Here is a 13,758-nt window from a genome sequence, read left to right as displayed (position 1 = left end):
ATAATAATAATAATCTCCTCCATGTCTCTAATCAGCATGCTCGGCCATTATCATCCAGAACGGACAATCTAACTGCCCTTGTCTACTCAGTGCACCATCGAGATCATTCTAGATCCTTTCCTGTGGTTTGAATCTTCATTATGGGTCATGTTTTCCTGTCTCTGCCTGACTGGTCATTTTTAATTGGACGCTACCAAACCAAGACTCAAAGCCACTGCCCTGAGTGGCCCTGTGGGACAGCGTAGAACCACCCACAGAACATCTGCTGAAAACACAAAGTGCATTCGGCCCTGCAGGAAGTTTGAGCAGAGGAAAAAGGAACAGAATCATGAAAAATAATGACATACAGTGGTTGGAATTCTACTCGTTCCAAAGCCTGATCTAACTACTTTCAGCAAAGTCAGCTTTAGAGTTGCGCTCAAGACTTTAAATTTTACATTGTTGTTGTGTGCCTTCATGTTGGAAGCGACCCATAAATGGCCCTCCAGCAGGGTTTTGGAGACAGGAGAGGAGACTGTCCATCCTTCTCCCACTGAGCAGCTGGTAGATTTGACCCACACATGTTTTGGGGACAGTAGTGTAGCTTCTTACCATCAGTGTGTGTGTGTGTGTGTGTGTGTGTGTGTGTGTGTAAATATAAAGTTTTTAAGAGAAAAGAAGAAAGGAGTAAAGTTTGTTGTTGTTGTTGTTGTTGTTATGTGCCATCGCTAGCAACTCATAGCGACCCTATGTACAACAGCTCTAACCCCTGCTCTATCCTGCGCCAATCGCATTGCCTCTGACACACCCATCCCGATTGCCCCAGTCACTGAATCAATCCACCGCATAGGGGGCCTTCCCCTTCTGCACCGTCCCTCACTGAATCAATCCACCGCATAGGGGGCCTTCCCCTTCTGCACCGTCCCTCCACCCTACCAAGCATGATGTCCCTCTCCAAGGACCTGTCCCTCCTTGCAACATGTCCAAAGTATGTTAAGACAGAGCCTTACAATCCTTGGAGTAAAGTTTAGGTACAAATAAAACTCAAAATAAAATTTTTTAAAAAAAATTTATTTTAATTTTAATGAACATTTACAGAGATTTTGGATTTTCATTCATTCATTGAAAATAAAATCTTCTAATAAAGGCATCCCACCTTTGTCAGCCCCACTGGTATTTTACATGTTGTTGGGATGTTGGGAGCCATATTGCCACTATTTCAATGCCACCAGGGTCACCTATGGACAGGGGAGCTTGTAGACTAAAACAGACTACACTTTAACATTTTCCAGTGAGAACCCCATGGAAAGGCACTGAGCTGTCTGAGTTGCTTGCTTGGGACACATGTCACCAGGAGGGGCCAATGGCGGGAGGTGGACTTCCTGTGTGGTGAAGGAGAGGGTCAGCCAGGGAGACTCTCTGAGAGCTGGACTGACCCACTAGCCATAGTGATGGCCAGCTATCCTGAGATATAAGAACAATACGCTTTTAAAAACAATTCTAGCTCCTACTCATTCTCCTTGTCAAGATAAGTAACAGAACCTCAATATACCATATATAAATTTTTTCATAGTTTTTTAAAGTTCTGTCCCTGGGTTACTTCCAAAAGGAATTCACACAATAGAATATATGCAGCACGCAGGAGCAATGATGTTGTCAATTATTATCTACCTCGGGAGGGACTGGAGAACATCATGCTGAGTGAACTAACTCAGTCCCACAAGGACAAATATTGTATAAAACCATTATTGTAGAATGAGTATAAGGACCCAAGGGAGGTGGGAAGTGTGGAAGCAGAGGGATGAGGATGTGCAGGGGGAGGGAGAATTATTCATGGAGGTGTACAATTTGATGGGTGGAAGGTGAAGGAAATTGGAAGATTCTGTTCTCGAAAACAATGTATTAGAATTTTGTAAATAAACTAGTATTTTAAAAAAAGTCAACTTGGGGAGAGGGAAATAAAACTACAAAAAGGAAGGGCCAATGAAATATAAATGGAGATGTTGAGTAGAAGTTTCCAGAAAACTCTCTAAGGGAATTTATTTAACTGGAAGCACCCCTGACTCTTTCCTTTTTCTCTTTCCAAGCACTGAAATCATGGCTGGAACTCCAGCAGTCACCTTGTGACATGAGGATAAGAGACTCAGGTTAAAGGAAGTGGAGAAAAAGAAGCAATGATTATTGATGGTTCTTGATGTTGTCATGAACAGTCCTGGACTATGTAAAAGGAAAAATTTTTCTTACGTAATATTAAAAAGTAAGTAATAGTGGCTTCTTCAAAGAGCTAAACAACCCGCTGTTATCAAGTCATTGAGTCATAGTGAGTCCAAGTACATCAGAGTAGAATTAGGGTTTTCAGTGGCTGATCTCCGATGACAGCACCAGGCCTTTCTTCCACAGCATCCCTGGGTGGACTCAAACCACCAGCCTTTCAGTTAGCAGCCCAGCAGTGCAGTTGGGGACCCTAGTGACTTGTTCAAGTTGCTATTTATTTCTTATATTTTTGTTACCAACAGCTGACGAAATACTCAGACCTAAGCATCTCCTGCAAATGTGTATGTGAGAGAGACAGAGAGACAGACAGACAGACTTCCCTGGGCACCAACTGACTGACTCACCTGTGGCACAGCTGCATGGCCTCAGCCGCCGCCGTCGCTTCATCCAGCAGGGATGCGTTGGCCATGTCCAGGCCGGTGATGTCACACACCATGGTCTGGTAGTTGAGTAAGCTCTCCAGCCTGCCCTGGGACACCTCTGGCTGGTACGGGGTATACTGGGTGACCCTGTGGGGAACAGGAGGCAAGTCCGTGAGTCTGCCGTGCAGAGACGCTCACGGAAATCCTTCTCCCTTAGGAAGAACTGGAGAACACAGAATCCAGCTCTCCTTTTGGTTTTCAGAAGAAAGCTTAGCATTAAGTCATAGTTATTACATGCATGGAGTCAGTTCAAATTCACCATGACCCAAATACAACAGAACAAAAGGTAGGTCTGTCCTGTACCATCCTTCTGAACGTAGGTATGTCTGAGTGCATTGCTGCAAGCGCTGGGTCAGTCCATCTAGGTCAGTTCCTCATTTTCACTGAGCCCCCATTTACCAGTCATGATGCCCTTCTCTAGGGACTAGTCCTTCCTGACAACACGGCCAAAGCACAGGAGACAGAGTCCCACCCACCTCTCTTGCAAGGAGCATTATGGTTATGCTTCCTCCAGGGCAGATGTGATCATGACAATGTTAGCCTTGGTTTGGGAATGAACAGTGCTTACTTTTCTGTCTATGCAAGGTGTCTTAAACATCAACGACAAGCTGAAAGGCTCGAGGTTCAAATCCACCCAGAGGTGCCTTCAAAAACAATTATGTTTTCAAAGGTCACACCTTTGAAATTGTTCTGTTCTGAGTCAGAATCACTTTGATGGCAACTAACAACATCGACATTTGTAAACATACATTTCTATTTTAATGACCTTATTATACGTAGGTGATCTTCTAAGTTGCCTCTTAAAGCTCACTTGAGCTGACTTGTGGTATAATTCCTTCACTTCTAATTCCCTTTCCTCTAGGTGAAGGTTCACCACATTCAATGACAAAAGAAAAGTGCCTGAGAATGTAACATTCCTAGTCCTCGCTTGTTTCACACAAGTGGTACCTCTTCCTAGGACCTGAACAGATGTCCGTGAGGAGTTCCATTACCCGATTACTAATACAGCAATGAGTGGTGGAAGGGCCCCTGCTGTTCTAAATGAAAGGTTAGTGGTTTGAGCCATCACCGCTCCAAGAAGCTATCTCATCCCTACAGCTTCAGAAACCGAATCAATGACAGCTGATTAGGTAAGATCAATGAGGAGTTCTGGTGACACAGGAGTTACGCCACAGTGGCTGCTAACTGGAAGGTTAACACCTGGGCAGATTACAAAGCAGTGAGATACAGATTCACATAACATCACCTGTGGTTCTTAGGCAGGAGTGTAGCCATCAGTGTGACAGTTACTGATCTTGTTCCTGCTTCTTAAAAAATGTCTTCATTCGCCCTTTCTATGAAGATGGCACCGAAAGCCAAGAAGGAAGCCCCTGCCCCTCCCAAAACTGAAGCCAAAGCAAAGGCCAAGAAGGCGTCCTGAAGGGCATCCACAGCCAAAAAAAAAAGAAGATCCGCACATCACCCACGTTCCAGTGGGCTAAGACGCTTAGACTCTGAAGGCAGCCCAAATACCCCCGGAAGAGCGCCCCCAGGAGAAACAAGCTTGACCACTATGCCATCATCAAATTTCCCCTGACCACTGAGTCAGCTATGAAGAAGATAGAAGATAACAACACACTTGTGTTCATGGTGGATGTCAAGGCCAACAAGCACCAAATTAAACAAGCTGTAAAGAAGCTCTGTGACATTGATGTGGCTAAGGTCAACACTTTGATTAGGCCTGATGGAGAGAAGAAGGCCTATATTCAACTTGCTCCTGATTATGATGCTTTGGATGTTGCCAACAAAATTGGGATCATCTAAACTGAGTCCAGCGGGCTAATTCTAAATATAAAGTTTTCTCACAGAAAAAAAAATGTCTTCATTCATTCACTCACTCCCCGTATCTACCAAGGACTCACCAAGGGCCAACACAAGAGCTCCCATAGATTCTGTCGGTGCATAATAAGCAATGTGGAAGCAGTCCCCAAACCCAAGGACCCCAAACTCCACAGGGGAATGTGAATGCTGATGCTGAGTGCCATCTGAGAGGATCCTGACTGTCAGATTCCTCCCACGTGACAGAGCACAACTGCCCCAGAAGGATTGCAAGGCCAACGTCCCAGTGAAAGCAGAGGGGTCGTTTCTCCTGCTAAGATGCCAGGGAGTTAGAAGCCCAGTGCTTAACCACTGAGCCACCAGGGTGGAATCGGAAAGTTCCTTAAGTCATCTGGGAACGATACAAGTTTTGGAAAAAATTAAATAAGGAGACAGGACAGAGGACAGCAATGACTTATGGCAGAGCTGTTACCTTCTCACCAGAGCCCACCTCCCAGGCTCGATCCTCAGGGTTCAGCTCCAGGTCTGAGCAGGGGTGTGGGGGGCATTTCCCGTCTCTCTAGTTCCTGTGCTCCAGAGGTTTGAGTTTGGGGTGTTTTGTTTGTTTGTTTCAAACCCATCTCCTTTTTCTCCTGCTTCAGGTTCAGGATAATCTTAGGGGTATTTCCATCTTTTGCTTGGGGCTGGCTTTGAAATCAGATGTCATTTCCATTTCTCCTTCCCTCTGGTGGGTAGGGTGGTGGAGAGCTTGCCTTTACAACAGCGACTGGGTCAGACTTTGAAATCATTTTCTGAACCTTGGTTTGAGGAGAGGAGTGTGTGTGTGTGTGTGTGTGCGCGCGAGCGCGCGCGTGCACGCGTGCACAGCAGTGTGAATTTTTGCTTCAATCAACTCTTTGAACAGCCTGGCTCAGCAACTGTAAGTCGGATGGCCAAATTGTCAGTGGTTGGTGAACTGGAATGAGGAAGCATACAAAGCACAGGGCAGGCAAAGCAGGGGGCGCAGAGCAGAAACGGGGTCATTCACAAGGTCAGACGCTTTCCCACGCCGCCTGCACCATTGAGAAGGACACAGCACTATCCTGGCCATATGCTCCTACCCTGGCCATATGCTTGGGCTGTCTGGTTAACAGGAAACATGCCTTTCACTGTAACTGTCCACCAAACAAAGAGAAAATGCAGCATGTTTATAAAGATGACATAGTCTACACGAGAGGAAAGGAGTAACTGAGGAACTCAATACTGAATATGATACTAATAAATAGCAGAAAACAGAGTCCACTAAGACAGGAATGATGTAGTAATAACAATTGTTGTTGTTGTTGTTGTTTAAGTTCATTACTTTTATTTATAGTATGATGTTTCCTTTTTTAAATTGAGATTTTAATGAAAGTTTATAGAGAACTTGAATTTTCATTAAGTCATTGATGCATATTTTCCTCCCTGCCCCTCCCCAGCTGGTTTTCTCTTTGGATAAAAAAAGTTCATTCATTGTTATTCAGTTCCCCCTCACCCCGCCAGTCCACTTTACTATGCAGCTCTTATTCTGGACATTAGTCATGCCAATAATACCTAATCACATATTCCTTTTATACAGTTCTCTCCATCATCTCTTTCAATGCAGTGTACACATTATTTATGCCCTCTTTTCTTAGTCACCCCCCCATGTCAATCCTATTTTATAACACTGGCATTATGCAGTATTTGTCCTTTTGTGACTAAGACATTTCATTCAGCATAATGTCCTTCAGGGTCACTCATTTTGTATAGTATTTCATGAGTTCTTTGTTTTTCAATGCTGCAAAATATTCCATTGTGTGAATATACCACAGCTTCTCTAGCCATTCTTTCGTTAATGGGTGCTTGAGTTGTTTCCAACTCTTTGCTATCGTGAATAAGGCAGCAAGAACATGAGTGTGCAGTTGTTGCTGATTTTATGTACTGTTGAGTCAACTACAATTCATTGCCACCCTATAAACAATAGCTCTGAACCCTACTAGGGAGTCAGTTTCACTGTCTCTGATACACACAACATATTCTTAGGCTAGTTCTTATAGAAGGACATTATTCTTAGACAACAACAACATATATAGGATTTGTTACTATAATCTACAGCGATAGTTACAGAAAGGCTTCAGGCCTTTTTTTATACATAGGGCCACTATGAGTCAGGCTCAACTTGATGGCAATCAACAACTATAATATGTACTGCCTTTGACTTACTGTGACTGTCTACTGGGTTTCCCAGATTATGAATCTTAAAGGGAAGAGATTGTCTTATCTTTCTCTCATGAAACATTTGGTGGTATCATCAATATTAAAGTCACTGTTACCCTTTAATACATTTGCTCATTTTCATTACTTATTAGAGGATTTTGAACTTTTTTGGAAGTATTATGTGAAATATGGAACATTGATGTCTTTTATATTAAAGTAATTAAAGGAAAAAAATAATGCTGAAAAAGAACAGTTCCTGCTGACAAGGAAAATATTCAGGAACCCATTTTAAAATAAGATTTAAGCTGCTTTATGTGCAACCTAATACATAAAGGAATTTGGTTCTTGGTTTGGAGATTTCACTGGACATCACCATTAGCTGGTCTAATAAAGTGTTAGTAATTCTGAGCTACCTCCAAGTTCATTGTGTACCTGGGGTCTTACAAGTGGCCACTGCAGGCACAGCAATTTCTCTCTGTTCATCCGGAACAACAGAGGAAGGAGAGTCAGGAACCAGAAGTGGACATGGAATGTGTAGTTAATTGTATCCATGAACAATTACCAACAGAAGAACTAGATGGTGTCTAACTACCATTAGTTATCAAAGGTTCTAGAAAAGAATCTTTTATTAAAACAGAATAGATGCAAAATAGATTTTCAAATACTCATGTGCTCTACACTTTATGGAACTATAGAGGCGAATAAATCCCTGAAACTGTCACTCTGAGATAACCTTTAAATTTTAAACCAAAAAATATCCCCTGAAGTCATCTTAAAAGCAACCATTACTATGCAGCACTTAGGAGCAACAGTTTTGAAAAATACTATGTGACTTGGGAGAGGCTGGAGAGCATTATGCTAAGTGAACTAACACAGTCTCATAAGGACAAATACTGCATAAGAACATTATTGTAAAAACAGAAGGATAACTAGTAAAACATGTACAGGAACTCAAGGAGTGGGGGGAGTGAGGGGTAAGGGTGGGTAAGGGTGAAAGCACAGGGCTGCACAGTTTGGTGGGTGGCGGTCGGGAGGGAAGCAAACAGGAAGGATCCAGGCAAAAAGACAGTTATGACGGTAATGACGGGCAAGGTCCAATGGTGACTGATTTTATAAAACATACTGTATGAGAATGATTGTATGAAACACAATGTGAATGAAGAATAGCATGAAACACAATGTATATAAACTTTGTAAGCAAACCAATTAAGAAAAAAATAATGTAAAATAGAATGTATATAAATGATTGCATGAAACACAAAGTAAATTAAAGAGATGAAACACAATGTATATCAATAAAACATAATATAAAGGAATTGTTATATGAAAACCAATAAAAATATATTTTTTTAAGAAAAGCAAACATTAGCCTAACTAATCAAAAAGATTTGCTTGAGCAATGTGTTCTTTTTTTTTCTATATTTTATTAATTTTCATAAACATTTACAGAGATTTTGGGTTTCCATTCATTCATTGTTGCACTATTCTCTCTACCCTCCTCCCAGTTTGTTCTTGTCCAAATGCCACAGTGCTTGTCAAAGCCAGTTCTGATTAATCTTCTTTGTGCAATGTGTTCTTTTAAGAACTGCCTGGATAAGATCAAATTGACAAGAGCAACTCGAAAGATCAACTAGGAACCTTAAAAGATGCAAAGAGTTCATGGTTTTGGGTGAGAACAACGCAGAAAAGGACGTGGAGTGACTGCACAACCTGAAAAACACAATCAACGTCACCAAATTTTACAGGCAGAAATTGGTGAGCTGATGCACATTCTGTTGTGTTACTCTCAGCAACAACAACATAAACAATGAGAAAAAAGTATGATGTCAAATACTGTGATGCCATTTATTTGCTATTTAGTTAGGTCATCATTTTTCAGGGGATGGGAAGATATATAGGGAACATATGCTGAGTCAACAACATCTGCATGTCCCACCCGGTGACACTAACCAAGCTGTTCCTTCGTCTCCTCCCAGTTGTTGACTCCCTTACTTACAGCAGAGTCGCCCTCCAGGGTTCCAGGACTGTAATTTTTTTTTAAGCTAAGAAGACATTTATTTATTATTACTTCTTTTTTTATACTGGTTTATTTACAAAGTTTGAATATATTATTTTTCACACAGAAACTTTCCCATTTCTTTCAGTCCCTCTGCCCCTCCAACCCATCCAACTATACGATATTATAATTAGCATCCCCCTTTTCTCCTCTTCTTACACCTCTCCCCTCTCCCTTGGATCCTCATACTCATTCTACAATAATGGTTTTATATAGTATTTGTCTTAATGGGACTGAGTTAGTTCACTCAGCATAATGCTCTCCAGTCCCTCCCAAGTTAGGTAGTAATTTACAAAATCATTGCTCCTGCGAGCTGAGTAGTACTTCACTGTGTACCATAATTTCTCAATCCATTCCACTGTAGTTGGACATCTGGGCTGTTTCCATATTCTTGCAATGGTGAATAATATTGCTATGAACATTGGGCTGTAATCTTTATGCAAGCAGGATGCCACTTCTTTCTCCCATGGGCAGCTGGTGGCTTAGAATCTCTAACCTTTCAACTGGCAGCTGAGTGAACACTGTGACATCAGGGATCAATAACAAAACGCATCATCACCCTCTAAATTTTCTATCTCATCTCTTGTATTACCATTCTAGATTTATCACCAAAGTCTCAAGGAAATATTTCTTTACTAATTAGGTTACTGTTGTCAGGTAGGCACAGTCCTTGGATAAAGACATCATGCTTGGAAAGGTGGGGGGTCAGAGAAAGACAAGAAGCCCCCATGCAGGATGGACTGAGACAGTGACGGCAGCAATGGGTTCGAGCGTGGCGGAGCCTGCGATGAGTGGGCTGTGTCAAGGCTCATGTCTATGGTTCCCAGAAGCACTAGGAGGCACAGTCACCCAACAGCACATCACAATTGTTTTTTGGTTTTTCTTTTTTTTAATTGAGATTTTAATGAAAGTTTATAAAGAACTTAGATTTCCATTCATTCATTGTTGCACATTTCCCTCCCTGACCCCCTTCCTCTCAGTTAGCTTTAAAAAAAAAAGAAAGAAAAAGTCCTTTTGTTGTTATATGTTGTTTTGATTTAAAGATTTCAGGTTATATTTTTACTTATAGTTCCATTATCCCATTTTATAAATAGAAAAGAAAATGGATATTAAAAGTGGTTTTCTGGGGAGCTCAGGTGGCCTAGTGGCAAGAAGCTGCACTGAAATCCCAGAGGTATGCGGTTCGAATCCACCCGATGCTCTGCCAGAGAAGGAGGGGCAATCTCCTCCTGTAACAGTCAGATCTGATTTGATGGTACACACAAAAAATAACAAAATAAAAATAAATTTAGAAGAAAAAAAAAAGTGGTTTTCTCTAAATGGTGTGACTAACAGGAACAACTGTTTTCTTTTCATTGTCTATATCCCAGTGTTAAACACACCATTTCCACTTATTAATCAATTTCTATGTGTTAGGAATGAGTTTGCTACTTCCTCTCCCCAATTATGTTATACACACTCACAGAAAAAAATGTGGGAAGCAATGAATATGTTAGCTTTTTACAAACCATGCAGCCCAGCGTTTGCTAGTGTCCAACATGCATGTTATCTGTGTGTGCACATTCTTCACAGAGATGCATTATTTGCAAAAATTATGGTAGCTATTAGGAAAATAAAATGAGCCAACATCCTCAAAATGCTAAAGCTTTTAAGCAAAACATGGTGCTCAACAAACTGTCTATAATCCAGAATTCCAGTGCTTCATCTGGCTATTGCTTTCTATTTCTGGGTGTCTTTAAATATTTTTCAAGTGTATCTGAACTAAAGCAAAACAAAATGTATCTGAACTGCTAAAAAATAATCAATGCATCTGAGAGGTATGCAGTTTGAATCCACCAGATGCTGTGCTGGAGAGGGAGGAGCAATCTCCTCGTGCACCAGTCAGATTTGGTTTGCCCGAGCACACACACACACACACACACACACACACACATCAATGTAGTTCAAATAGGATGTTGTCATTGTATGGCACTAAGTCAGAACTGACTCATAAGCTGACCCTTCAGCTGGTTTTCAGAGACTATTAACTGCACAGGGGAGACTGTCTTGCTCCCATGGAGCAGCTGGTGGATTCGAACCACATACCTTTCCATGATGCCCCCAGAGCTCCCTCAAATAGGAAAGACAGTATTAACACTTATTCCAAAACAACCAGTATGTGCTATCATTTTGACAGAGAATTTCTTTGGAATCGGAAAGAGAAGCTGTGGAGGCTCAGCAGGAAACCATTCTTTAGATTCTCCCACTTTCCTCCTGCTGCCAAAGTCACACAAAACAGAAGCCACAAGGAAAACGTCAAGGAGCTGACATGAGTGACTGATGTCATCAGGAGCGAAAAATGGGGAGCAGGGACCCTCACAAAATATACCCTGACTCTGGTGTGAACGTTCTTTCCTCAGCCCGAATGTCTGTGTCCTTTCACAGCTGTGTTATCCATTTAGTTTCCTCTCACGTTGCCGGAATTTGTTGGCTCGGTCTCTATGGAAACCATTCAGAAGAGTGATAATGTGAAGTCTCCCCACCCTCTGTCTCTCGGTCCCTCGGTCTGTGCCATCCATCAAGGCAGTGTCACCCCGAGCTCAGATCTTGGAGGGAAGAGTGGAAAGGAACCAGACGGGCAAGGCCGCAAAAACAGAGGCTGAAAAGCAAAGCACAACAAACACCCGCTGCTCGCTCCGGCTGCTGGCCTACACTGAGGAGCTCCGCTCGTGGGCAGGAGGCGATATGAGGGGCACTCTGCAGGCCACCAAGAGCCAGCCTGCTGGCCGGGACCCAGGCGGGCCACGGCTGCCCATTCACGGGCGCTGGGCGCTTATTTTTAAGGGAGAAGAGAGACACACCATTTGCTTATAAAATCCAACCTGGAGTTCAACCTTCAAACATTTAGCAACAGAACACTGGGAAAGAATCCACACTCCACACTCTCAAAAAGCAGGAACAGGAGTTCCCAGACACTTTACACTTTGCTGTTCAGTCATCAGTTAAACAACAAATAGAAGTGATACCACAGTGGAGTATTATTTTGAGTTCTGTTTCACATTTTTCTCGCATTCTAAAAGGGACCTTCCACTGTGACCCCTTTCAGAACTGGTTCCCTTTTAAGTCAAGCAGGATGATGACTGACCCGTTCACTCTGTAGCAGTTCACACATGGCCTAACAGGTAAGGAGTTGTGCTGCCAACCCAAAGGCAAGCAGTTCAAATCCAATAGCTGCACTGAGAAAGAAAGATAGGCAATCTCCCCCCCTTTGGTATTTTACAGCCTCTGAAAAATCTCCTGAAGGGTCAGCTATGAATCAATTTCAACTCCCTGGTGTGTAAAACATGTACTTTATTTGTATAGTCTCACCTCTGCCTACCCTTCCCAAAAGGTGCCGGGTACCACATTTGAATGTTAGCAAGCAGCCCAATCCCCTTAGTGGGGAAATCTTACTGTCACAGTGACTGTGGCAACGGGCTCAAGCGATCAGAGATGATGAGGGTGGTACAGAAAAAGACAATGAATGAATAGGGGAAAAAGATTAAATGGGAAGAATATGCTGTAAAAAATATATATGTTGCATTAAAAAAAAATTAGATGGAGATAGAGACAGACCCAGGGAGAAGACAAAGGACATGGGCAGGGGGCACGTTTTCAGAGGGCACAGAGGTCACAGGTTAAGAGGAGACAGGCAGGTGACACAGGTACAGAGGAGACAGACAATAATCACTAGCAGTGACAAGAGCGGAAATAGTCAAGGAAGGATCTCCTCCAACAGCCATACCCTGAATCTGGACTTTCGGCTTTTAAACAGATCAATTAGTTTTTAAAGTAAAAAAAGAAATATGTTACCATCCTGAGTTTTCCAGTAAGTTCCGTAAGATGGCCTGCGGCACCGAGCAGTTATAATAGCCCATCCCAATGTATGACCTCCAGATCTGGTTTTTGCTGGAAATGGCACTCAGAGTTGCAAGGATTTCATTTTCACCTGTCAGTGGGAAGGAGAGAAATGTTAGAAAATGTCTCAGCAGGGAGCTTTCATTATCATTTATTTAAGTATCTAATTATCCAAAGATTCTCTTTTACTATTTTTATGAGAACAATTGTGTACAGAATAAAGGAATCTGATCAGCCCACACTGAAGTATACAGAATGCTGCAGAATCTCATAGCAGGATTCAATTTCTCCTCAAAGCTGATTTCCTTGAACTCTTTTTTATGCTTGGTGTTTTGTTTTTGAAACTTTGTTACATTTGCCCAATTTTAACACTTTTATCTCTGTTTCTTTTCACCTGATTTCTGTTCTAATTCTGAAAGAACGCTGGCGGCTTAGCGTGCAACACGGGGCTCTGCTATCTGAAATGTCCTAGGTTCTAATCCACCAATGATTTCACAGGAGGAAGATGAGGTCATCTCTTCCCATAAAGATTATAAGCTTGGAAAATTTGGACGGTTGCTATGAGCTGGAATCAGCTCTACAGTAGTGGGTTTGGCTTTGCATCTAGTTTCCACTGGGGGAGAACAAAAGCTGTGCTTCTCTGTTTTAAACTACACTGTCCAAGCAAAGGCATCTGCAATCACTTCAAGTGAATGCAAAAATTGGACAATGATTAATTAAGCTGAAAATAAGGTCCCCCCCAAGATACCATCAATAATAACAATAGACACTTCCGGAAGCAGTAAAGCTTTCACTGTCTTAGATAACCCATAATCTACATTCTCTCTAAAACTGTCCCACTGACTCACACCCTTTCCTTTGTAAAATTGCCTCTGGAAAGCAGTTTAAAACTTAAGGTCTCTGCCGGAGAAGGAGGCACAATATCCTCCTGTACCAGTCAGATCTGATTTGACAGTACACACACACAAAATAATAAAAAATAATAAAAAAAACCCAAAAACTTAAGGTACACTGTCGTGAGAGACCCATAGGCAACCTTATTTTTATTTTTTTATTTTTTTTTAAATTTTGTGTGCGTGTACCGTCAAATCAGATCTGACTGGTACAGGAGGATAT

General features: G+C 42.0%; 1 protein-coding gene across 1 annotated transcript in view; it reads right to left on the bottom strand.

Moving 5' to 3' along the window:
- The window catches only part of GLDC (glycine dehydrogenase (decarboxylating)), a 99,380-nt gene that overhangs the window by 60,503 nt on the left and 25,119 nt on the right, over window positions 1-13,758 (bottom strand). The window contains exons 3-4 of the mRNA XM_006881305.1: window positions 12,598-12,733; window positions 2,598-2,762 (exon numbers count right to left, since the gene is read on the bottom strand). Coding sequence (XP_006881367.1) covers window positions 2,598-2,762; window positions 12,598-12,733 — 301 coding nt within the window. The remainder of the gene's footprint in view (window positions 1-2,597; window positions 2,763-12,597; window positions 12,734-13,758) is intronic.

This window comes from Elephantulus edwardii, unplaced genomic scaffold (assembly GCF_000299155.1).
Source record: "Elephantulus edwardii isolate Elephantulus edwardi_28Jun2011 unplaced genomic scaffold, EleEdw1.0 scaffold00014, whole genome shotgun sequence".
NCBI classification, from domain to species: domain Eukaryota; kingdom Metazoa; phylum Chordata; class Mammalia; order Macroscelidea; family Macroscelididae; genus Elephantulus; species Elephantulus edwardii.
The sequence above is the reverse complement of the archived record's forward strand: the minus strand, read 5'-3'. Positions and strand labels throughout refer to the sequence as shown.